Source organism: Serinus canaria, chromosome 8 (genome assembly GCF_022539315.1).
Source record: "Serinus canaria isolate serCan28SL12 chromosome 8, serCan2020, whole genome shotgun sequence".
In the NCBI taxonomy this organism is placed as follows: domain Eukaryota; kingdom Metazoa; phylum Chordata; class Aves; order Passeriformes; family Fringillidae; genus Serinus; species Serinus canaria.
This window is the reverse complement of record NC_066322.1, coordinates 2,102,257-2,128,449: the sequence shown is the minus strand read 5'-3', so window position 1 is coordinate 2,128,449 and position 26,193 is coordinate 2,102,257. Positions and strand designations below refer to the sequence as shown.

At 46.8% G+C, this 26,193-nt stretch overlaps 1 protein-coding gene across 1 annotated transcript; it reads left to right on the top strand.

Annotated features, from left to right (window-relative positions):
• The first annotated feature begins 8,116 nt into the window (after positions 1 to 8,116).
• ALG6 (ALG6 alpha-1,3-glucosyltransferase) lies at positions 8,117 to 26,119 on the top strand. Its single transcript, XM_009088780.4, has 15 exons — positions 8,117 to 8,164; positions 10,320 to 10,506; positions 13,392 to 13,476; positions 15,211 to 15,300; positions 15,952 to 16,040; positions 17,742 to 17,824; positions 18,438 to 18,502; positions 20,353 to 20,538; positions 20,752 to 20,887; positions 22,928 to 23,013; positions 23,370 to 23,454; positions 24,482 to 24,552; positions 24,837 to 24,905; positions 25,303 to 25,501; positions 25,656 to 26,119. Exons 2-15 carry the CDS (start codon positions 10,425 to 10,427, stop codon positions 25,848 to 25,850), a joined length of 1,521 nt encoding a protein of 506 aa, XP_009087028.1. The 5' UTR covers positions 8,117 to 8,164; positions 10,320 to 10,424; the 3' UTR covers positions 25,851 to 26,119.
• Positions 26,120 to 26,193: the final 74 nt, after the last annotated feature.

The window sequence follows — 26,193 nt, the reverse complement described above, 5'->3', positions numbered from 1 at the left end:
CCCCGGGCGGCAGCCCCGGGCAGCGCCCCGGGGAGCTCCGGCCGCCCCCTCGGGGCTCCGCGGCCGCCCGGACCCGGAGCAGCAGCGGGCACCGGCCGCCGCCACCGCCGCTTGTACATATTTGTATCAAAAATAACTGACTTTGCTTTCGGGGTTTTTATTTTTCTAAAGAGGCGAAAATGACGGTCGCGATTAGGAGCTGCGAACTTTCACTTTTTTTGAAGGTTCCGGCGCTCCGAGCGGTTTTATCCGAAATAAACGAACAAACGAGGAAAAAAAAATTGTATAAAAAAGAAATAAGCGGGGGAAATTTTAAATATTAAACGAACGAACAGAAAAAAAAAAAGAATTTTGGAGAGAAAAAAAATGGAGGAAAAACGCTGTCATTCTATTATAGAAGTCTGTTTATATATGAATGAATATATGTATTCTAAATGTTATCCCTTCGTGTTGTACACAACTTTGTAAATAAATTTTTAAAATGCTCTGCCCGTCTCTGTGTGAGCGGTGTCTTTGTGACCCCCGCCCGCAGGATGGGCTGCGCGGCCGCGGAGGCTGGAGGAGCGCTCGGGGCGCGGCCGTGGAGCTCCGGTTCTCCGGTGCCGCGGGGCTTTGGGTTCCGCCGGTGGCGGCGCGGGCGGGTTTCCCGCGGTCCCTCCACTCGGTTCGGGATGCGCCGTGCGCGGCCACGCAGCGACAGCGCCCGGCCCGGCTCGTTCGCGGAGCGGCCGCGGCGGCGGGGCCGCCATCACCCCGATTCCTTCCAAATCCGACCTTCCCCGGCAGATCCGAGACTCCCGCGAGCGCGGCGTGATGTTTCCCTAAATATATTAATTTTTCTCGGCCTGAATTCAACACTACATCCCGGCGCTGCGGCATTCCCGGCCGGAATAGGTATGCTTTGGGTCTGCGGTCGGGGCTAATTATAAGGGAAATTATTTTAAATAAAACACATTGGGTCGATTTAATCAATGTTTACTATTTATTTTAGAGGGGGAAAAAAATATATATATTCAGGTCGTGGCCGTGCGGTGTCGGAACGCGGATCTTTCGTTTAGATCAGAGAAATAATCAGGGTTAAAGCAGCGGTTCTTCCCCCGGGAAAGGATCGGCCTTTCCCAGTTAATTCCCAATAACTCAGCTTAAATGGCAGCTATTAAAATTAAAAATAATATACATACATACATATATGTGTGTATATATATATATGTATTTTAGGGACTAAAATAAAAAGACAGTTAAAATGAAAAAAAAAAAGGAATTAATATGTAGCGTTGTAATATTTAAAGCGGCGCGTCGGGGGATTGAGCCTGCTGAGATCATGGTGTCTCCTGTGCACTGACAGTGTTTGGTGCTTTATTATCTCCCTCTTACAAAGTTGAATTTTGTCACCTTGGAAAAGCGTCGTGGATTTCGCTTTTCCGCTCAAATAATTCGTTGCCATTGTTAGGAAAATTGGCGGCATAAAATGCAGGCGGGATGCGGGATGCGGCAGGCTCGGCTGCGGGAGGAGCTGTACCAGGCGCTTATTTCCCCTCCAACAACCCTCTGGCAGCCGTGGATTTAAAATAAATATATAAATAAAAGTGTCCTTGCTTTCCTGGTAAGCAGTAAATATTATTTCTTCCTAAGTAAATATTTATACCTCCGCATACATAGACTAAAATAAACCGAGCAGCCCCGGTGATGAGATCGTTTGAACTTTATAAATAAGGACTCGCTAATCATCTGCCGGGGACAGGGAGAACCTGCAGGGAGCGGGGACACGCGGGGCCTTCCGCGGGCACCCACGGCCCCGCGGAACCCCGCGGAGCGGAATGTGGCCGTGCGTGGCGGTGTCAGAGGAACGAGTTGTTTCACAGTTGTGTCTGGCTAATCGGTTTTACACAAACAGCAAATGGTGGGTGATTCGTGCGATCGAGGGGGTTTCTATATTTAGCCGATCCCCTGGGAAAAAAGAAAGGAGCCTCTGCCCGGAGTCGCTGCGAGGCTCAAGAAGCTGCTGATCCAGGGCTTCCAGAGGACACCGGATAACAGGGGCTCATTCCATTCCCCAGCCTTTGTTACTTATAAAATTACTCGCTCATATTTCCCCACATAGCAGCAATGCCTCGGCTCGGCATCTGCGCGCCGGCGGCAGCGGCACCGGCAACTTTCCTGCCCGCTGCTTCCCTCCGGGAACCGCTTCTCCCTCCGTAACCGCCGGCCTCTCTTTCTCTCCCCCGCTTTCCCCTCCATCGCCGAGGACAGCGGCCCGCAGGAGAAGCCTTTCCCGGGGAAACGGTGGCGGCGGCTCCCGGGGCCGGGCACCGGGAAGGCTCGGGGCTCGGGAAGAACCCCGGGATGAGCCCCCCCATCCGACCGCCGCCTCCCCGCGGGAGCCGCCGGCTGCCCGCAGCCGCGGTGCCGTGAGCGGCAGCGGGGCCGTGCCCGCAGCTGGGGGCTCCCGGTGGCGGCGGGGCTGCAGTAGCGCACCGGAGCCTGCGGGAGGCGCGGCAGCTCCCGCTGCACCCGCGGGGAACGGGCGCGCCCCCCTGGGGCCGGGAGCACCCTCGGGACCGGGAGCATCCCTGCAGCACCCGGATCAGGGAACACCCCCGGAGCATCCGCGGGGACGGGGGTGGCCCTCACGGCCCGCGGGGTCGGGAGCACCTCCGGGGCCGGGAACACTCCCGGGACCGGGAGCACCCTCGGAGCCGGGAACACCCCCGGGGCCGGGAGTCATCGGGGAATCCGGGAGCAATTCTGGGGATCGGAGGCACCCCCGGCGCCCGCAGCCGCCCGGGACCGCACCGACCCGGGCGCGCTCTTGCAGCGGGAGGCACGATGGGGCGTCCCGGCCGGTCCCGCAGAGCTACCGGCAGGGATCGGAGTAGGGGGTGTTAAAAGTCGGTCCCAAATAGGGGAGGGTTTGCAGCCGGGACGGGAGCGGCTTTCCCGGCTCCCAGCGGAGTGGGCGCAGCCCCTACAGCCGGACCGGGAGCGGCGTGCAGGGGAGAACCGGGAGCAGCGTATCCCGGCGAAGTTCCCTCAGCCACGGGCCACAGCCAGACAACAGAAACTCTTTCCCTTGTTCTTTCCCTTGTTTTCGCTTCCACTAACTTGTCCGCCGCATATGGCAAAACTTGACACGGCCGGTGACAGATGCCCATTAGTATAAGTCGTGTCACGTCGGTCCCTGGGGTGTGTTGGAAGTAACTAGATCCGAAACAACGGGAAAATGACCCTCCCGCAGCCCCGAGAGTTTACCCAGAACCACCACCCCCTGCACCCTCCCCGACCCCGCTCCTTATTTATTCCAATTACGGCCCCGCCGCTCCGTCCGCCGGGGGAAGGGATTTATAATAGGATCTGCCGACAGGATCCGGCCCTAATCCTCTAAACCATCACGCTGGTTGATAAAGGGACGAGATGGGGCTCATCAGGGCCATTTCCTCGGCTGATGCGGGGCTCCCGGGGAACCCTCTCGTTTTCGCTGCGCGGCCGCGGGAGTTGTGCCCCCCTTTCCCCCCTCTCCGCGCTACCGGCCCCCAACGCCGTCTATTTATAGCAACACTGGTCTCTCCCGGGCACCGAGCAGGGCTGAAAGTTTCGGGCTAATGGGTGTTGAAAGGCTGCGGCGAGCGCTGGAAAAGGCAGGAAAAGACCTTTTGCTGTTATTTATAAACGTGTATTTATCGCGCGTGTGTTTTTATCTCAGTAAGCAGCCCCAGCGTTCGGCGTATCGCCCCCGCCTGCCCTCAGCCCAGCCGAGTCCCGGGTGGCCGCAGCAGTGTCCCCGGAGCGGGGCAGCGATCGGAGACCCCGCTCCGGAGCTGCGGGAGGGCACAACTAAGGCCGGGTTTACCGCAGGCGACAGCGCCGGGAGCGCTCCGGGCGGCCGGGGAGCGATGTCCATCGCAGACCTTTCCTTCTCGGTCTGTCGCACCGAGAGGTGGCCGGAGGATATCATCCACCGGCCACATCAACCCGCTTTGGGACACGGGCAGCGTTTGAGGACGGCTCCGACTTCCTCGGGGGTTACGGGCTCGGGTTGGTGCCGGCGGTACCGGGGTATTCACCCCGCCAAGCACTGCCCGAGCCGGCCCGGGCTCCATGTCCTGGGCCGGACACAAAAGAAGGAGCGCCGACATTTGGCTTTGGGATGAGGCACCCCTCATCCTTCGCGGGGCCCTCGGGGGTGTCCCACTCGGGGAGAGAGACAGCAAGGATTGCTTTAGGGGAATTGGGGATTTCCCCCCACCCGTGTGGGTGCGGGTCAGGGGACAGATCCCGGGGGATGGGGGAATTCGATGGGGCACCTCGGGCAGTTTCTGTTCTCTCCTTCGTGTCCGAGGTGCGCGCTCGGGGCCTGTCCCCACCTGCTCTGAGGAGGCGGAAAAACAGCCTGGCCATTCTCGGGGGCATTGGTGTTAAAAGGCAGGGAGTGAAGAATCACAGCGAGCTCCCTGCACAAGTTACGCTGCCCATCCCCGCGGCTGCGGACAGTCCGGGCATCCCCCGGGGCGGCGATTGATGCGCTTCAACCTCCGCCCGCAGCCGGGAGCGTCCGTGTCATCCATCCCCGCAGCCTCCCTCGCCACCGCCGCGCCTCCTCCCCGAGCCGCACCAGGGCAAACACCCGCCATACGGTTTTCTTGAGAGGCAACTCTTCAATTCCGGGGGTTTTTATTGAATTACGTGTTACCAGTCCTAAAACATTAAGCGTTATGTACTTAAAAGATACAGAGCATAGGTATTACATCCACAGGAAGTATTTTAGTCAGTGAATGTTCAATGTAGCAGGTAGAGATGAACTTAGCACGTCTTCCAGACTGAACTGGGAACAGACTCTTCAGCCATAAAATGCACTTAACAGTCTATTTAATAGTGGCGAGGTCCTTGAAAATGCAATATCCATGCTAATCTTGCCTTTTTCTAAATCAGAAATGAAAAATAGGTCAGGAAGGTAGAATCTTCCCCTTCCATTTAAAATGTGACATTTAATCTATTTAAATAACTAAGTAAACTTTATTAATCAGGGATTTGGTAAGCAAGCTGAGGAAGCGGGAACCGGGCGACTTTATTAACACGGCAAAATGTGAGAGGGAGCGCCCTTGAACTCCAGGTGCGATAAAATCCCTAAAATCCCGGTTTTCTTGAGCTTCAGCGAAAAGGGAAAAACCGAGACACGAAAACTGCCCGACCCCTCCTGTCCAGGAAAGGATGGAAGGAAAGGTCCTGCTCTGCTTTACCGAGGATTCGGAGCATCCCCCGGGCTGGAATCCCCGGGTCGGACGAGGGAAACGCCGTGTCGCCCAGCGCCTAGAAAATGGGAAAACACCAAACCCTCAGTAATTTGTAATTACATTATTAAGTGCCAATATTTAATGGGGAAAAATAAAAACAAATCCATCTCCCTGCGGGCTCAGGTAGTGGTTTCTGACACGTTTACTCCTGGTTTTTCTCGGCAAAGGAGAATGCGGAAGAGCCGAGGCTGCTGAGGGCTCAGAGCGGGGCTCGCAGCGCGCTCCGTGCCCGCTACATCCCGGGCGATGTCCTGGGGTCGGGATAATCTGGGAATCTGCAGATTGGGAATGTGCAATTGCAAACGCCCCCAGAGTTTGTTCCCCCGCTCGCTCCGGCACCGCGGCTCCGCTCACAAACGAAATTCTGCTTGAGCTGGAACTTTTTATGGCCGCAGGCTCTTCACCCCCGCCCGCCCTAGCAAAGACTTTCTCATTATTTTGGCCGCGTTTCACCCCAAATTTATGGATTTTTGCTTTGCCACCGCTCGGCTGCCATCAAACCATAGAGTCGGGGTGGAAGAGAGGAGGCAACGGAGCTCCGAAGCCTCCCGAGAACGCCAAGGGTTAAGAAAAGCCGTTTATCTGCTCATTATCGGCTTCTCCTTACTCCTGAGCACCAAAGCGCGCTCGTCTCCTACCCCGCCGTATCAATGTGTCCTGAATGCCTTTTCCAGTCATTGATCTGGTCAAAGTCACCGCAGAAACACAAGTGACAGAGACTCAATTGCAGGCGACGCGCCCGATGCGAGTATTTAGAAAGCATTCAATAAAAAAGCTTTCCCGGGGAGTGAATGATTTCACCTCGCAACAAAGAGCGCTCGGCTAATTGAAATAATGCACTTGAATGTGCGGCCGTGGGCTCCTGCTCGCTTATCCCAGCTCCAGCACAGAATCAGCAATAACCTCCAAGGAAAAATGAAAAAACTCCTCTTTTTAAAAATTTATTTATTCTTTTTTTTTTTTTTTTTTTTTTTTGGTAATAGTCCACAGGCACCGAGCGTGGACTCTGAGTTATCAGCACTCCCCGGCCTTGCTCTTTGGGGAATTCCGGGCATGGAAAATCCTGGAGGGGAGAGTAAAAGGAGAGGAGAGAGGTACTGAAATAGGAATCTGCCCTGGCGATCCTCCCCCGGGCTTAGGCTGGGAATTCACTTGTTTCAGTGCCATAGAGCAGCTCCAGCCGCTGAGCGTTCAGGAGGTGCAACTCTTAAGTTAGTTAGTAATTGATGAATTTGTAGGATTATCCTTATTTTACAGACTTGTCATTTCCAGACATCCTGTCAAAATCCTGACATGGATGCACTTTACCCAGCAGGAATATAAATTATTGAGTGTATCAGATCAGGCAAACTATATAAAATTCGATGGTCATAATTTGCCATTTTCCACAGGATTATGGCTCCAAACACCCTGGCAAGCCAGCAGACAGGTGTGATTTCAACCTTTATCCGTTTAAGAGAGCTTTCAGTCTCTTCACACCATCCCACATGAGGCAACACCACAAGTGGCTGAAATTATGGCAGGTGTAAGAGGGACCAGGATGTCCAAAGAATTTGCCCTCACAAATGGTTGGGATAGTGGAAATCAGCATCCTGCACTGGAAAAACATCAAGGAAGAAAAACTATCTCTGGTGTCACAAAATATTATATTTATAGTGCTTATATATTTAAAAATAATCTGCACATCTGAAAAAAAAATTACAAACCACTTTGTTTTGCAGTAATCTCTGGTCACTTTAACGTTTCTATTGTAAGTGGTCAGAAGTTTCTTGACCACATTTGTTTTTTGCAGCAGCTGTGTTTAAATCCATCACAACTTTTAGCCCTGGGACTCCATTCCAAGCAGAGCACTGCTGCCAGCTCACCTGGCAGGTGTGGCCATGAAACCCTCAGTACGTGCTGACAGTTTATAGAAAAACCAGTTTTCTGTCCAGTTTCATGTCCTGACCTCAGTCAGACACACAAGCAGAAGAAAAGACCAGGTTGGATGAGGTTTGGAGCAGCATGGGATAGTGGAAGGTGTCCCTGCCCATGGCAGAGGGTGGAATGAGATGATCTTTGAGGTCTCCTTCAACCCAGACCATCCTGTGGTTCTCTGATTGTTGTTATGCTCTGTACTTCGTCGAGAGAATGAAAAGGGGCAAGACTGAAAGGTTGAAAAGTGAGGCCTATGGTGCATCACAGAGAGATTCCAGAGTCTTCTAGGCTGTGTCCAGACAGCCTCAAAGGATGGCCCTGCCTGAGCAGGGAGGTGGCACCAGATGACCGCACTGTGTATTCCAGCCTGACAAAGCCTGGGATTCCGTGCTTTGTTCCCAGATATCATCTCCAAGTTGTAAGGGCTGAGGGGCTGCTCCCCAGCTAGCTGGCATGGTAGAAAAACATGAATCCCAGACTGGTTTAGGTTTAAAGGACCTTAAAGTCCATCCAGTCCCACCCCTGCCATGGCAGGAACACCTTCCACTACCCCAGATTGTTCCAAACCCCGTCCAACCCGGCCATGGACACTTCCAGGTATCCAGGGACAGCCGCAGCTTCTCTGGGCACCTGCGCCAGGGCCTGCCCACCCTCACAGCCAGGAATTCCTTCCCAATATCCCATCCATCCCTGCCCTCTGGCAGTAGAAACCATTCTCCCTTCCATTGTCACTTGTCCAGAGTCCCTCTCCAGCTCTCCCGAAGCCCCGTTAGGCACCGGACCAGGCTCTGAGGTCCCCCTGGAAGGTCCCCTCTGCCGGCGCAGCCCTGAGGCGCTCCCAGCCGGCCCCAACCATGGCGGAGCGGCCCTGAGGCGCTCGCGGCTCCCGCCCCGCGCACGCGCAGAGCCCGCCCGGAAGGCGCCGCGCAGGCGGAAGCGCGCGCGCCGGCCAGAGCCCGGTGAGAGCTCGCGAGCGGGACGGGCTGAGGGGAGCCGGGGACGGAGCGGGGGCTGAGCCGTGAGGGGAGGTGAGGGGGCTGTGCTGTGACGAGGCTGAGGGCTGTCAGGGGGCTGAGGGGGCTGTGGGGTGACGAAGCTGATGGCGGTCAGAGGGCTGAGGGGTGAGAGGCTGATGGCGGTCAGGGAGCTGAGGGGGCTGTGGGGTGAGCCGGCTACGGGCGCTGAGGACTGAGAGGGCTGAAAGGCTGAGGAGGGTGAGGTAGAGCGGGTCGAGGAGACTGAGGAGGCTGAATGGGGTGAGGGAGGGCGGGTCGAGAATTCTGAGGGGGCTGAAAGGCTGAGTGGGGTGGGGGAGAACGGGTCGAGGATTCTGAGGGGGGTAAGGAAGAGAGGATCTAGAATTCTGAGGGGGCTGCAAGGCTGAGGGGGTGAAGGAGAGTGGGTCGAGGATTCTTAGGGGGCTGAGGGGCAGCAGGGTCCGCTGGTGGCAGGGGCCAGCTCGGGTGGGCTCGCAGCTCGGCCCGGTGCGAGCCCCGCAGCGCCAGCCCGCCCTGGGGGCTCTGAGGAGGCCGGGCAGAGCGAGGGGTGAGAGGAGGAATAAAGGTGTCTCCTGACAGGGATTAGGGAAACAGCAGAGTTATAAACAGGTATTGCTGTAACAGATTAAATTCTTCATTCAGTGTGTGCGTTTTTCAGCTGCTGAAGTGTGTGCTGACACCTCTTTTAATAGGAGTTCTATTCAGGCCCATGCATCTATGGCTGAGTTCTGTCAGCTTCCTTGGGCCAGGGCTGGGTGGTTTGTACTGGTGTTATTTATCTGAATCTTCATCCTAGGCAGTGTGGAAGGATAGTGGTTTTTTGGGGCTTTTTAGCTGTGACTTTCACCTCATGCTTATGGGTGGGATCTTGAGATCACCTGATCAGGTGTTGCACATCCAGGGTAAGGTGAAAAGTTTGGGATTGACCAAACTGGCTTTTTCATCCCCTAAAAATTATTCCTAACATTGTTACCCACAAGATACCAGGAATAAAGAGTTCTATGCTTTAGAATCTAATAAAAGCATGGCCTTTTGTTATAGGTAGTATGGGATAATTATTAAAGGGGAAAAATAAGTAGGAAAGAATATTTTAAGGGCTGCTTTTGGGAGCAGAGAAAGAAACTCAGTATCCCAGAAAACAATTGTTATTCCAGATGTAGGGAATGGCAAAAGTAAATGAGTGAAACAGAGATGGGGGAGTCTGCAGTGAGGCTGGGGCTATGTAATAATTAAGAAGGTATAATTAATGTTGTGGTGAGATAGAAAAGAAGGACATATGTATCTTTTATTTAGATTAAAGTGCCTCCCCTGTGGCTCAGGCACAGGTGAAAACATGTAAATATCAGTGTTCACCTTCCTACCTATAGATGGAGATCTGCTGCCACAGATTTGTGGTATTAATTAACTTCTTTTTCCCCTTGGTGGTGGTGTTGGGTCACACCTTTCTGTGATAGTAAATAAATATGGGTGGAGTTGGAGAAGAATAACCTAAACATTCCTTAGATGTTGCTCGTGTGTAACTAAAACAGCAGCTCAGTGCTTCTGCTGTATGGGATTTTTGGTTTTGGTCAGTAACAAGTGTATTAAACTCACTTAAATCAAGTAATGCCTTTTCTGCAAGGAAAGTCTGTGGCAGTTGTACCCTTCAAAACTGGAGTAGTTTCTTCCTCACCTTTTTCCTAGTTCAGACTAAAATTTTTCTGATTCTTTGGGTGGAAGTTTGCATATTCTATAGTTAGCTGTTTTAGATTTATTTTGCATAGGGCAGCATAATAATTTTCCTGTTTCTTGGTTTCTGAGTTTCATGCACACAGCCTTCAATGTGACAAATCTGACAATATTTCTTACTTTTACTGGATCCTTAGTGTGGTGAAATGAGCTTGGTGGGACATCAGCCCTGTTGCTTTTTGGGGGTGGAAGGATGGAGAGTAATGTCTCTGGACACCAGTTAACTTTTAAATAAGTTCTATTTTCTTTAAACCAGCAGTGGGGCCTAGACCAGGCGTGCACTTTGGATAATCTGGCTGTGGTGCTCTTAGCTGGGGAAAGAAGTGGCATTAATGTAACACTGGGCCATTGACTCACTTTTTAACGCCTGTGCTTGTTAATAATCCAGTGAGTTGTGAATGCAGGGCTGTTCAGCAGGGAAGGCTGGGCACGGGAGGCTGGCTGTGCTGTAGCAGTGGCCCTGCTGTGTCCCCAGGTGCCTGGAGTGGCAGCCATGGAGAAGTGGAGCCTGATGACGATCACGGTGCTGCTGGCGCTCACCGTGCGCTGGGCCGTGTCCCTGGGCTCCTACTCAGGTAAGGCACCTGCCCAGGCACCTGCCCAGGCTGCAGCAGCCTCAGGGAGAGGGGTCATGGGCTTGGCAGAAATGGAGAGGAATGGTGTTTACTGCTTATTTATTTTACTGGGGTTTATAGAAAATCATACAAAAGAAGCAATGTGTTATTTCAACTATTGTTTTATTTAGTTTCCTCTTGATTTCCCTGAGAATTCCTTTTTCTTATTTTTTGAAGTGTGCCATGATTAACATCACAGTTTGGAGCAGAACACTGGAAAAAACCACCATAACTTTTTTTTTGAATGGTGTTGATGATCATTAATGTTTTAGGATCAATATCTGGCTGTTTTCCCCTGTGCCTTTATTTGCAGAATATTTCAGTCCACTTGTACATTTGCCTCATATTGTCTTTTAAATTCTGTAGCAGATATGAGCTTATTATTTATATTTTTATTTAGCTTATATGTAGCTAATGCTGGTGCTAATGAAGACAGTGCAGAGGTGACATGGAGTGAACAATGACTCTGCCTTGTAGCTGTACCTCCTTAAGCTTGTTTACAGCAGGAGCCAGAGCTACATTCTGGTAATGGATGAGTTTTTCTCCTCCTCGTGTCAGAAGGCTTGCAAAGAATTAGCAAGTTCCTTTCCAAGCCTCCCAGATCCATTCCCACACTTGGAATAAGCTTGCACAAGGCTTGCTCTCTGCAAATTTAAAGAAAAGATTAAAAATGAACCAATTCTTTTAATCCTCATCAGCCCGAAGAATCACAAGTCAAATTCTACTCTGTTTTTTTTGAGGCAATGGGGAGCCCCATCTCCTGAGCTGCTCAGGAACATTCTGGTGATTTTAAACTGGTAATTCTGGGTTTCATTTACTTGAAGAATTTGCTTGAAGCTGAACTGCATTTCCAACTGTTTGGGTTTGAGTCTGCTTTCTCAAAATGCCATTTCTGAGAGGTCTGTAGGTAACTGAGGTTTTTACCCATTTCTAGGCAGGAAACGCCCTGGCTTCAGGCACACACGGAATTTCTCTTGCAGTGCAAGAGGATTTATTTAGAAATCCGTTGCTAACTAGATTTTTGTAAGTTGATTTAATTTCAAACCAATCAAGATTGTGGAAGAGAGTCTAAAATAAAGCCTGAGCTAAAATAACAATTTTTAAATCTTATTTCCTCCCCAGTGCTGCTATAACTGCTTTTGGAATAGGAAAAGCTGAATCTGATCAAGTCCAGCAAATGATTAAAGCTTAACTTTGAGCATTGGCTGGCTGTAAAAAGACAAACCCCAGTGTTAGAGCTGTCAAACACATAAATCCACTGGGATTACTTGTTTCCTCTTTGTCTTCCTGCAGATGTGATAAACTTTTGATTCCACCCTCATTTACTGTGTACCCTTGGATCTCTGTCTCATTCCACCCTGTTCCTTGCCATCAGCTTGCTTTTGGATCTGCCTCTGGAATTCAATGAAGAAGCAGAAACTAATACCTGGTTTTGAAAAGTTACCATTAGTGATGGCCTGGTCTTGGAGAACTACCGAGGAAAAATTTGGTTTCATAGGTTAATGCCTAATTTCTTAATGCATTGCCAAACTCCTGATAAATACAGGTATTGAGAGGCAGCTTCAAACCCTTAAAATTCTGCTCCCAGGTTAGCAATACAACTGAATTAGATCACTACTTTTAAGGTATTTTTGAGCCTTTTAAAACAAAATATTCCTGTTTTATTAATTTTTAAGTTAGTTGGTGTACTTGGTGCTTTCTCTGATGGAAGCTAAATGTGCATTGTCAAACTAACTGATCAGTAATTGGCTTTTAATTATCAAACCTTTGGATTAATATCTTTTGATCATTCTGAAGCAAATTAATTTTTTTTCATCCCTTTTTTCCCCTCAAGATTGAGAAATTGATATGCACACAAACACTCTAAAATTTGGGGAATGTATATTTTGTATTTCAGTGATTCAAATGTCTATTTTGTATTTCAGTAATCCAGTGGCAGATTCTTTGTTCCACTGGACTTAGAGCTACAGAATTGACACTGATGAAACTCCAGTGACCTCACTTATTTGGGAAACTTTAATCTGAATGTGGGAGAGTGGAGATAATCTGCTCTCTTCACCCCCAGGAAGGAATTAGCAGAGATAAGAGGTCCTTTGCACTTTCTGGGAATAAATTGCACATTGCTGAGCTCGTGGGATTCCCACAAACATAGATCATGGGTAAACCACAGATGGCTTTCCTATATTTTAAAGAACCTCTTAAATCTCTGTCTGGCTCATGTCAATATTTCTCTGGGAGCACAATCAGTCTGGTTTCTGTTCTCAATGAGCAGGTTAATAGAAGTAAATAAACTCTGGGAGGATGCTTTGCATGCTGGCATTATCACAGTTAGGCTTCCATCGAGGGGAGTATTTGACATCTGAAGTATTTGCATTGAGAAAGCTTTCTTTTCCACGAACATAGCAAATAACAGTATTGTAATGATATTAATAGTCAGGTACCATGACATGGCTGAAACAAGTGAGAATATTGACAATTATCACACTCCAAGGGAGTGCAGCAGCTCCCACAGAATCACTGTAACATGTCCATTATGTGCATTTTCCTAGTTCAGGGAAAGTACCACATTTTTCATCTGCACTTGGAAATGATTTTTTTGTCAGATGAGGAAGCAGTTCTTCACAGCAGAGTATCTTGATAAATGCTCATTGCAGAAATCTCCAGAAAGCCAAAAGAACACATATCTTTTTTTTTTTCCTCTTTGTTAGACTGCATGATGAGGTCTCTATTTGCTCTCAACATAGCAGGATGGAGAATAAAATTAGTAATTAATATGCAATACCTAACTGGGGGAAAGCAATCTATAAACCAAATAGTGTCCTGAATGCTGTGTCCTGTCTTTTTAGGGGCAGGAAAACCACCCATGTATGGAGACTACGAGGCTCAGAGGCACTGGCAAGAGATCACCTACAACTTACCCATCAGGCAGTGGTAGGTGGTGCTTTCAAAGGGAGAGTAGGGAAAATCCTGCTTGTGTTTTACCCCTCTGAGTTCATTCTTTGCTTCCATGATCCATGAGATTTTTCAATGTGGGAATTCTGGATTCTAAATTTAAGTGTAGTCAGCTTTGTTTGTACAGATCATGTAAAGCAGGAGGAGAATTATAAATATTTTATTTGGTTTTGCATTATTCCTAATATTCTTTAGAGTAAAAAATTAGTCCATATATGTGCTGCGACTCGAATTGGAATATGTTGGAATTCCAGCTCATCTTCCAGTAAGGACAGGGGTGTTTTGGGTGTGTGGTGTAATTTTTTCCCTGGCTGTCTGTTGGGGAACAGTCTAATCTGACAAAATAGAAAATAAATTCACTTGTGTTCTGTAAATACATGTGAACTCTGCAGATGGCTCTGTGTGGTGACCTCAGATCATCCCGTTGTTCCTATATTCTCATTTTTGTCCATTTTTTTCCTGGGATATCCAAATCCTGACTGTGCCAGCCTTGGGATAAGAGGTGTTACATAATAATGGAGTTGGCAGCTTTGATCCACTCTGCTACACTGAACTGTATCTCCTTAAAATGAGGAGTTATAGCAGCCAATATCCCCAGGCATTCCCAGGGGCCAGATCAGACACTGCTGCAGGCTGGGCTTGGCTGAGGGGCTGCCAGGTGGGCACCTTGGGCTTGGATTTGCTCTCTGGTTCTATAATTGATATAGTTTTATATTTATAATTGAAGGGGGTTTTTGGGGTGGGTCTGCTGTGGAATTGAATCTCTAATACAGCAGAGTGGGTGTTTGGAACAGCACATCTTGGCTGATGTGCAAGGATTGCATTCTAGAATTCAAATATTTCTGGTTTATATTATTCAGTAAAGTCCTTTAGGAACATCTTTTTTTTCCTACTGTTAATTAAAACTCTGAAAGCTTCCTCACTACATATTGCTGGATGTATAAGTTTTTTTTTCTCTTTTTTTAAAATTGAAAACTTTATGGAAAGTAAAAACAAAAAATAAACCCCTAAAACTGGCAAGTGCCCTGAAAGTTGCAAACTGTGACATTCTGCATAAAGAATCTGCACTGCCTTAGCAGGAGCAATCTTGAATTGTGGGATAAGAGGCAGAGATGCAACTCAAGGAAATGTGATTTATCATCTGTTCAGAAGACACTTCAGGGAGCTCATAAAGAATTCAAGAAATATCATTTACTATTATAAATGTCAAAAATCGGCTGTATTTGAAGAGAGGAAGTGGAAGAGCCAAGATCCTGCCCTGTGGCAGTGGGAGCAGCCAGGCAGTGTTTCACTGGGAGCTGGGAAGGGGCTGCTCCTCATTGCTGGAACTTCTCCATGGACAAACCCCTCTGGTCTCATTCGGAAGAGGTTTTGACTGCTGCCATGGAAATCCTCACACAACATAATCCCAAATGGGAAAATCTTCTCCTTCCTTTCACATGGTCCACCTGGGTTTGGAGGTAGAACCAGGAGTTTTACTCTCCACTGAAGTGAGCTGTAGCAGCTTTTTTCCCAACCACAAATATGTGAACTCTGCATCACTCTTGCTGTTATTTTGTTGCTTGAGACTTATTTAATGTGCAGTAAGATTAGGCAGGTATAGATGTTGCCACCTTCTATTTTGGATTTGGAATGCATTTAGTATTCAGTCTTTTCCTTGGGTCAAAATCAAGCTGGAAATGTAGTCTTTAAATTGAATTTTATTATTTTTAGGTACTTCAATACAAGTGACAACGACCTGCTGTACTGGGGCCTGGATTACCCACCTCTCACTGCCTATCACAGTTTTGTGTGTGCTTACATGTAAGTTCAGTGTTTGAAATCCTGTGTTACATTTTTCTTTGTGGATATTCAGCTTTCCCTACAAGCCACTGCTGGATCTGGGATGCCCAGGGGAAAATGCTGTAGGAACAGGGGGCATTGCCTGGGAAAGCTCTCATGTGTGCAGAGCCCAAGTGACATTTGATGAGTGGATATCATGTAAATAGAATTCTGTTATTGGAATACTTTTTCCACAAGGGCTTTGCTGCTGTTGGAATGAGACTTATGGAATAAGAATGTAGGTTAAAGTGCACAGGCACAGCTATGTGGGGCATCTATGTGAACTGTAAATGGTTTATATTTAATACTTAAGCATGAAAGGTATTTACAATTGTTTTTTTTTAAAGTCCCTGGAACCAGACTGGAGGTGCTTATCTTGTCCTAATAAATATTGTATTCCATTTTTACTGTTTCCAAAGGTTATTTTTTTTAATTGTGAAACAGTCTATAGTGTAAACTGATCTAGTGGTGAGGAAAAGCTTTCATTGATCACTATTGCTCCCTGAAATATTTCTTCTCATTCATCTTAATTCTTGGAATCTGCTCCTGTCTGTGTCATCTTTATTGCTGCAAGGAGTGTAAAGGGAAATGAGAACTGTCTGCATTTTGATGTGTCTGTACTTTGTTTTACAGTGCAAAGTTAATAAATCCTGATTGGGTTGCTCTGCACACATCTCGGGGCTATGAGAGCCAGCCCCATAAGTTATTTATGCGTACAACAGGTAGGAAGATTATATTTCCTTGGCATCGTCCTGCACATTTGTCTTGCTTACTAATTCAGCATGTTTAATATGCAGCTTCTCTGTCTTTACTGGTTTATTCTCAGGTTTTGAATTGGATCCATTTGCAGGTCCATTTCTGAGCCAAATTCCTGCATTATTTCCTCTTCTGCCGTCATTTGTGACCTGATAAATATAAAATATTTATTTATTATTTGTGACCTGATAAATATAAAATATAGAAACAAGTTTTAAACCAAATTAATTAATTAAAAACTGTAAAACACAACTACTCTTTGTAGCATAGACCCACCTTTTAATTTTGAAAATATTCTTGTTTTCCCTTCTATTCTGAGAAATAGTCTTTTATTTTTAGCTTAACTTGATTTTTTTTGTAAAATTATTTTACATGTCACCTGGCTTTTCCTGACTTAATCTCTGGAGGTATCGGAGATCTTCATTAGGAGCTGATCTCAAAGGCAGAGATATTTGATATTATTACTGTGAGGAAAAAAGTAGAAATTTATTTTACTACTTGTATACTAAATTTGTCTTCCACCATTTGATTATTTTGAACTGCAAACAAATGCAGAAAAAGAGTTGTACCATAATTTAGTAGCTGCAGCAGTAGGACAGCAAGCAATGTGGCCAGTGAAGTCTTGTTTCTTGTTACTGTTTTCTTTCATTTGAAATGTCTTCTGCTTTTTCTAACACAAAATGCTTTCTGATTGCAAGAGCAGAATTTGCTGTTCATCAATAGCTTTTCTGTACCTCACAAACCTCTCAGTCTGCTCTCTGGTAATTGATTGAATTGAAAAAAAATAAAAATCACTAGTATTTAATTACCCTTGAAATGGTCTTTATTAATTTTGAAATCAACTCGCACAACACTGATGGATCTGGAGAGCTGATAAACACTTTTTAACAGGGGCCATTAGAGGAGTGCATTAAAATAATTCAGGGTAGTCAATGGCAGCTTTATTTTAAGCTTCAGTGTATTTGTTTTGCTAACACCTTGGTTATATTTGTTTAGATGTGGCTTGAGCTGGCAAAACCATTCATCCCTGGATAACTGAAATGTTTAAACATCTCCTTTCCCTCTTGGAGCCACTGCACATTTGCTGAAAGTGGTTTGTAGAAATAATCTGAGGTTTTCTTAAGTTTTTAGGACAACTCAGGAAGAATTCACCAGCTGGACATACCCTGGGCAGGGGACCCTGCTGGCTCTGTTTTCTTATCCCCTCTCACAAATTCTTGCTGTAGGCAGGTGATGAAAGCCAAATCCCTGCTCTCAGTCTCTTCATCCCCATCACTGGTAATTCACACAGAGACTGGGAGAATCTGGAGTTTCTTCCCTGTGCCCCAGCCTCTCTGTGCTGTCCCACAACCTGGTGCAGGCAGGGCTGATTTCTTTGGGGCATTCCCGAATGCCTGCCCTGCTTGTGGCATGTCAGGAACTAGAGAGTGACTGAGGCTGTGCCAGGAGCCAGGACAGCTGAACACATGGAAGCAGCAGCTTTGGGACATCAGAAATGAGCCTGAGAAACATTAACAAGATCAAATTCTGTAGACCTGGTTCTTTTTGTCCTTTGAAGTGGATCTGCCCAGTTTATTTCTGATATTTTGATGTTTATTTGCTTGTGTTTTTTCCTTGCCTCCTTCTTGTGGGAGGATTCTAATGGAAAGTTAATCTTTATTTTTCAGTGTTTGTTGCTGATCTGCTGGTTTATATCCCTGCAGTTATTTTATATTGTTTTTCCTTGAAAGAAACATCTGCTAAAAAAAAGGCAAGTACCTGGTGTGTGTAAATGAAACAAAGAAAACACTGTTAGAAGAGAGTAGAGTGTAACACTGACTTAATTAACTCTTGGAACACCCTGATGGCTTCCATGTAAAACTGATGGCAACACTATAGCTCATGTTATAGGCTTTTCCCTTTAAAACATTAAAAAAGCCTTTATTTTATCTTACAGCAATTCTTTTAATGCTTTTAATAACAAGATTTTCCATTAATTTATTACTTGAGTAGGAAAAAAACCCCAAAAAATTTGTGATGTGGCAGGGCAGGGTTTGGGAACTGCTTCATCTTGAACACTCCTTACAGTAGATTTTGGAATAACAGCTCTCCTGATTTTTGGAGTGGTTTAACATAGGTGTAGGTGATCTTTGAGCTGTTGTAAAGGGCAGGCAATATTCAACATTTTCTAATTTATGGCAAATCTTTATCCTTTTTTTGTTCCTCAAAATATTCCTGACAGATGATTACTTGTAGAGAATAAGATTCCTACCTATAGGATGCACCATGAAGGGGCAGATTTTTGTTCTGGAGCAGTTGCTCTGTCTAATGTCTAATTTTGGACTAATTGTTTTTCCCCTCTCTTTTTTGATCCTTCTTGCCAGGTTTCCAGTGCTCTCTGCATCCTGCTTTACCCAGGCCTCATCCTTATTGACCATGGGCACTTCCAGTATCCTTGTTCTGCATGGAAATGAATTCTGTTTATGGAATTACTGCTCCTTAGCACTTGTTAGCTGAGCATGGGGTGGCTTTGGTGTACAGAGTCATCTGGGGGGTTCTGCCCACCCAAACAGAGATATCAAAGGAAGCTGCAAGTCTGAAACATATTGGAGATAAAAATTATTGATATTGGCACAAATCAATCCTAACATGAATATCATTCTTCCCATGCCTCCAGCTCATCTCCCTGTCAGTCACTTCACTGCAGGCAGCATCAGTGGGGTTGTGACAGGGAGGAGAGTGATGGGTTGTGCTCCTGTGATTTGTGTGTGCTCAGGGAATCCCCTTAGATCTTCCTAGGATGGCAGAGCAGTGGCAGGTGGAGCTGTGTGAAATGTTCAGCTCTGTAAAACCTCCTCTTCTGCCTTGGGAGGTGAGTTCAGGGCTGGCCGGTGCCACCTTTACAGGGGGCTTTTTGTTAATAACAATCCTGCTTTTATCCTGGTTTTGTACAGGGGCAGCCCAATGCTGTCAGCCCATCCCGTGCTGGAGGTGCAGCAGCTGCTGCTGAGGCAGGGATTTCCTGCAGCTTTCTGTGCCAGCCCTGCCACTCTGCTGTGACCAGTGCCACCCTCTGAGCAGCTCCAGCAAGGCAGAGATTGGTTTCCCTGAGCTGCTGCATGATCAGGGCCTCTCGGTGTGAGTTTGCTGATGTGAAATCAATGAGGTGTCAAATACACCTGGTGATGTGGAGTGGGAAATGTGAGTGGGCTGAGAGCTCCGTGGGCAAGCTGGATGTGTTGTCACAGCTGCTTAGGTTGACAGAGGGAAAACAAAATATTGTGACATTTCTGACAATACAAGAAATACAAGGGACTGTTTACAAGGGATGGAGTGACAGGACAGGAGGGAATGGCTTCCACTGCCAGAGGGTGGGTTTGGATTGGATATTAGGGAGAAATTCTTCCCTGGCAGGGTAGGCAGGCTGGGGCACTGGGTGCCCAGAGCAGCAGTGGCTGCCCCTAGAAGTGTCCAAGGCCAGGCTGGAGCACTGGGACAGTGGAAGGTTTCCCTGCTGTGGCAGGGGTGGCACTGGATGGGCTTTAAGGTCCCTTCCAATTCAAACCAGTCTGGGATTCTGTGTTTACTGGATTTTTTGAAGTTTTTCAAAAAACAAGTAAAAACCAAAACTTTTGTTACAGTTTACAAAAATTACAAAACTTTGTGGCAGTTTAATAGTAAGAGTAGCTTAGTCTCTACAAAATTTCCTGAGTCTGGGAAGCTCTTTTTAAAGTCACAAGGCAGTAACATTGTTTTTAGCAACTATTTCTCATTGTTTGAGCAGGATTAGCAGTCAGGGAACTGGTCATGGATGAGGGTGCCTTGTGTGTAACAGAATCACAAACCCTTCAGAAGTCCTTGAAGGAAATTATACATAATTTAAACACTGGCAGATTGGAATATTCTGCACGTATCTTGTGGGAGCTGGGAGGGAAAGCTTGTGAGAGCTTTATCATTACTCATGTAAATACCAAGAAGAAAATGTTGCTTGTTGCAGAGAGCTATCACTGCCACCAAAAGCTGGGTGCATGTGTAATTACATGTGTAATTAACACGTACAGAATTTGCCCTCAGATTTGCCTGGGCAAGCTCTGAATCAAACTTTGGAAATATAAAAATGACACTTTCAATGGAAGTAAATTTTTTATCTTTGGGGGCAACATAGTCACAACTGGCAACGTGTTCTTAAAACTAACTTGGCAAAACTCATTCTACAAGCCATTTCTGCTTTCCCTCAGGGCATTAATTGCTGCCTTCCAGAAGTGAGATGTGTACCTTGTCCTTGACATAAAAAACCATATACAACTCAGTGAGCCTTGGCCTGGCCCTGTGGGCTGTCCTTTGTTTGTCCCATGACTGGGACCTCCTGGGCTCCGTGGCATTTTGCTTGGCCTTAAATTATAAGCAAATGGAGCTCTACCATTCCCTGCCCTTTTTTTGCTATTTACTTGGAAAGTGCTTCAAGAAGGGACTGAAAGGAAAGGGGTAAGTGGGTTGAAAGTGTTTTATCTTCCCCAGGAATCAGCCTGGCATAGGGAATGGGGTTGTCCGTGTCCGCACGTGGGCATTCCTGGGTTCATTTCTGTGGGAATCACCTGGGTGAGGTGTTGCTGTCCTGCAGGATTGCAGCCTTGCAGGAGTTGTGGCCAGCCCTGCTGTGCTGCTGTGCTGCTGTGCTGATGTGCTGTGCTGTTGCAGGTTGGTGCTCTTGGCTAAACTGGCAGGGACAGTGCTGGTGTCCTTCGCTGCCTGCTGGCTCCCGTTCGGCACCGACGTGGAACAAATCATGCAAGTACTCAGAAGACTCTTTCCCATTGACAGAGGCTTGTTTGAGGCATGCATGTTTTCTTCTCCCACCCACTGCCCTGTCCTGTATTCTTAGATCCCTGGAGAAACCTTCAGGCTGACCTTTAGGATTTCATGGGGGAGACACAGCGCGGGGCGAGTAACTCGAGACGGCTTCTTCAGCAGTCGTTTCTTGCCAGTTATTTAATCCAGTGTTTAACCCCAGCTCAGCTGGCATCTTCCAGGATATTATACCAGGAGACAACACTTATCCCATCATCAAACCCATACTTCAATCCATACATTTTTCCATTGAAATAGATTCCATAGTAATTGACAGTGTCAGAAGATGTAACCTTGAAAGTCAACGGCTTCGGCCTCTTGGGTTCTGCTCCCCTCTTTTCAATGGGATTAATTATTTTTCTAAAATAATTTTTAAATGGTGTTTTAGATAGAGCCTAGAACTTCCTTTTTGACTCACCTTGTGCAGTTTCTACAATATTTTCCAAAAGTTTTAGGCCACTTCTGCTTTTGGTTTTGCTCATGGTGTGGACATGCCCATGCTGAAGGTGCTGAGCTTTAATCCAGGCACTCAGTTCCTCATTTACAGAATGGCAATGCCACAGGAATCTGGGATAAAAGAAAGGGTTCCCATGTCCAAATGGCAATGCCACAGGAATCTGGGATAAAAGAAAGGGTTCCCATGTCCAAATGGCAATGCCACAGGAATCTGGGATAAAAGAAAGGGTTCCTAGGTCACAGGGAGTTGCTGCTGTTTTAATTGGGGCATGAGTCAATATTACACTTTTTTTCAGCAGATTCTCAATTCCAGGCTTAACCTAGAAAATGAAGCTTTGAATTTTCAGGTTGTCACAAGGATTAGAGCAAATTCTTACATAGTTTGATTAATCTTAATTATTCTTTTAAACTTTTTCAGATGTAAATAATATCACAACTGACACTTTTCTCCCCCCAAAAGTTAGTGCTGATGTACCAAAGGCAGTGGAGGTGTTCTTGGTGTATTCTCTGCTGGCTTATTTAAAAAAACCCACAAACACCAAACAACCTCTCCAAAACACCCCCGAAAAAACCAATGACCCTTTTCCTTGAGAATTATTTGGAATTTATAAAGGAATCATTTTGTTCCCCACACCTTTTATTGAGTACCAAGTTTAAAAATAAAGTCTTTAAATGACAATAACCAACGAGTCTGAAAGAGCTGGAGGATTTTAGTCTAATATTAGCCCAAATATTTTCTGAGCTGCTCAGGGCAGTGACTTGCTGGATGCTGATGGAGATAAGATGAGAATTTGTCCACGTAAGCAGCGCTCAGTAACTTGGCCTGGGGTGTGACAGGTTGTGTGCAGCTCCCATTTGCAGCCAGGGTGTGCCAGTTCCCATTTGCAGCCCGGGAACACTTGCTGGTGGCTGGAAATTCAGCCTGGCTGTGAGGAGGAGGTTGCTGGTGCTGCCAGGGCTGTGTTCCCCGGAATCCCCAGCAGATTCCGGGCACTGGCAGCGGGGACCGAGGGGGCTCAGTTGCTGCTGGGAGTTGTGTCTACACAGCTGTGCCTCCAGCAGCTGTCTGGGGATGAGTTTCACCAGCAGGAGAGCTGCAGTTACAAATTTAATTTTGAAAGTGATCCTAGCACAAGTGCTAATGTCTTTAGACTTCTTGATTTATTGGGGTTAACTCTGTCAGTGCTAGCGGGCAGCGAGCACGGGCAGGTACGGGAGGAAACAGCACAGAGGGAGGAAGGATTCACATGGGCCAGGGTTTACCCAGGGACACTTTCACAGTCTTACTCCACAGAATGTCTGCTCTCATGGGTTAAGTTGTCATCCTTGTGCTGAAGAACTGTTTCTCACTTACTTTAGAGCCTGTTTTAATTGGGTCTCTTGAAAATTTCCATTTTCAAAGAGCACAATCATCCCCAGTACATCTGAGAATGTGATGTACTCCTGCAAGTGTTACTTGCACTGTCATGGCAGAAACCCAACAATTCCCACCTCCTAAGCCCTATTGTTCCCACAAACATGAGTGTAATTAGATATAATTATCACTGATTACCTTTTTATTTCCTTCCAGGATAAAGTAGCCAATATTTGGTGCAGTCTCAGTGTCCTTATAAAGATAAAGAATGTAATATCCCCTCGAACTCAGCTAAAACTCAGGTAAGACATAACTGGAGTGCCTTAGGTAGTTTCTATCTGCAATATTTTTTGCAAGAGGAGTAAATTTTCCTAAATTGTATTCTTTCCTATATTGTATTTTTCTGCCAAGACATGAAGGAGAAATACTGGGAATATTTATGACTGGAAAATTCCCTGCTGGTTTATATAGTGATTTAAGCTGCTTGGTTAAAACTGAGTTACAAATTCAAAGAATTCAAATATCTTTCAATGCTCTTAAAAGTCAGAGCTCCCAGTTCTTGACTCAGTGAAGAATTCAGGTCTGGCTCTGCAGAGTGAAGAGTTAATGGCTCTAGTCCCTCTTGTATTAAAACTGTTTTTCTTCCCCAATCCTTTAGTTTTGCTGTAACATTCCTGAGCCTGCTCCCTGCCTGTATCAAGCTCACTGTCCAGCCTTCCCTGCGAGGGCTTAAATTTGCCTTGGTGAGTGTTTGCTGTTCACTGCTCCTTGTTTTGTATCCCCGAGCACTGGAGGGCAGCCAGCAGTGCCAACAGCACTTGTGCAGGGCACAGAGGGTGGGAGCCATCAAATGCTGAAGGAATTGGTTTAAATGTGTTTTACTTCCTCAAATCTGGGGCTCTGACCTGGCCTTTAAAGCCAGACTTGTTCCTTAAGCTCAGTTTTCTTTATTTAACTCTGTGTTTTTTATTATCTTCCTCTGAAGAGCCTTTGGAAGATTCCACACACATTTAAGCCTCATATAGAATTGGGATTTCTCCTCTTTTTGTTTGGCTTCCAAAGTGCCAGTTTTTCTTCCTTCACTGGCTGCAAAATTCCATTAAAAATTCCCCAAATGGACATTGTGAGCTCATGAGTGGTTTGAAAATAAAATGATCCCATTTTCCAAAATGTTTGCCTTCTCTTAGTCACATCACTGAATTTTGAAGCACATTGCCATGACTCCTGTGCAAAAACTGAGATTCTCCTTGAAATCAAACTTAGATGGAGCTGGGTCCAAGTTTCAGAGTTACAAGATGATTTCTCTTTTTAATTTTATTACAACATTACCTAAAACTAGCATTTATCCTAAGAACTGGTTGATTTCACACATTTTTATTTGGTGGGGGAATAAAAAGACAATTTGTTTACTTTTTCTGTTGGCTGATCATGATGAGGAGCAAAATTTTGTGTCAAAAATGGGGGTAATTCTTACCAGGAGTGGGATTGGCCAGTGCCTGTGTGTGGAATATTGTGATTCCTTGCTCTTGTCAGGGAAGCTGAGCAAGACTGAGGCTCTACCTGGAGGACTTTGTGACTAATTCTGGATAAAGTTCCAAACAAGGAACTTTGTGAGGGTGGTACAGGAGCTGCTCTGGGTGCCTGGGGTTTGCACTGCAGGAAATGCAGCAATTAATTGTCCAACTCAGCTCCTTTAGCTGCTGCCCCACACAGCCTGCACCTGCAGCCACCAAAGCAGTCACAGGCTGACACATCTCTGCTCTCTCTCAGGTCAGCTGTGCCTTGTCATTTTTCCTGTTCTCCTTTCAAGTCCATGAAAAATCTATTCTTCTCGTGTCAGTGTAAGTAAATTATTTTTCTGTGGATAAAATTTGATCTTTTCCTCATCTTCTTATTGCATGCTGCTTTCACTTACAAATAGATCAGATTTTAACAACTCTGCACATTTGCTTTTATAAGTCATTTGTAAATGAAGGTGTGAGTCCAGCCAGGCTGGTCTGTCCTTTCAGTGCTGCCTGTGGGGACAGTCACCAGCACTGCTGTTCCCTGGGAATGTCCTGTAGGGACTGGGAGTGCTGTTTGATTAGGGAATGGTTGATTTCTCTTTTTCTTCCTCTCATTCTAGCCCAGTCTGCTTAATCATAAATGAAATCCCCTTCATGGCCACGTGGTTTCTACTTGTGTCAACTTTCAGGTGAGTTGGGAAAACTGTTAACAGAGCTGGAGAGGGACTGGGGACAAGGGATGGAGGGACAGGACACAGGGAATGGTTCCCACTGCCAGAGGCAGGGATGGATGGGAGATTGGAAATTGTTCCCTGGGAGGGTGGGCAGGCCCTGGCACAGGGTGCCCAGAGAAGCTGTGGATGTCCCTGGATCCCTGGCAGTGCCCAAGGCCAGGCTGGAGCAGCCTGGAACAGTGGAAGGTGTCAGAGTTGAAACAGGATGAGCTTTAAGGTCTCTTCCAACCCAAACCCATCTGTGATTCCATGACAACCCTGTTCTGCCCCAGTCCTATTAAGGATGAATTATTTACTGGATTTCCCTCCTCTCCCTGCACGCTGTGGCTCCCTGGGGCCCTGCCCACCCCAGCCTGCTGCCCCTGCTGCTGAAGGATGAGCTGCTGCTGCCCTACGCCGTCACCACGCCCGCCTTCCTGGCCGTGTGCCTGGCCTCCTTCTCCATCCTGGAGAAGACCTCAGCTGAGGACCTGCAGCTCAAGGCCTTTTCCCTTTCCCTCAAGGGTTATGTGTCCTGGTTTAAGTCCTTTCCTAGGATTGTCAGGAGCCTGGTAAGCAAATTTTATTCCTTTACCTCTTCCTTGCAGCTTTTCCCAGCACTGAAGTACCAGTGGAGGGGGGGCTGTCCCTTTTTTGTGCCATGTGGAAGAGCAGTGAGGTGGCAGCTGAGCTGTCTGAGGTGTTCCATGGCTCCTTGTGTTGCAGTTCCTGCTGTCCCTGGCCCTGATGGGAGTCCTGTCAGTGCTCAGCGCTGCCGCCGCCCCTCCCCAGCGCCTGCCGGATCTGTTCCCCCTGGCTGTGGCCGTGGTGTCCTGCCTGCACTTCCTGCTCTTCCTGGTGTATTTCAATGTGGTGATTCTCTGGGACTCCAAGAATAGAGGGCAGAAGAAAATCAGTTAATGAAGCTGAGCTGCAGGACTGAGGATGCTCAGTGAGAGGTGCCAGCACTGCAGAGGAGCCTGTGTGTGATGGACACAACTCAAGGAAAGCCAGGAAAACCTTTTGCTTATTTAAACACAAAACAATCAAAAACTGTTTTAAAGGAGAAATATTTTGAAGAGCATTGGGAATGGGATTTGATTTGTTTTCTTTGGAAGTGTCATACTTTTGTTACCATTTGTAAACCTTAAATGCTTAATAAAGGACCAAATTTTGCATTAATGCTAAAATACTGTATTAGCAAAAGCAGCATGAAGTTTTCTCCTTTCCCAGCTCAAAAAGCCCAAGGAAGTAGTGCAGGTAA

Coding starts and splice junctions, on each gene's coding strand:
- ALG6 (XM_009088780.4), top strand. CDS start 10,425: ATGGAGAAGTGGAGCCTGATGACGATCACGGTGCTGCTGGCGCTCACC. Junction 13,477..15,210: donor AACTTACCCATCAGGCAGTG/GTAGGTGGTGCT, acceptor TATTATTTTTAG/GTACTTCAATACAAGTGACA. Junction 16,041..17,741: donor GTTATTTATGCGTACAACAG/GTAGGAAGATTA, acceptor TTTATTTTTCAG/TGTTTGTTGCTGATCTGCTG.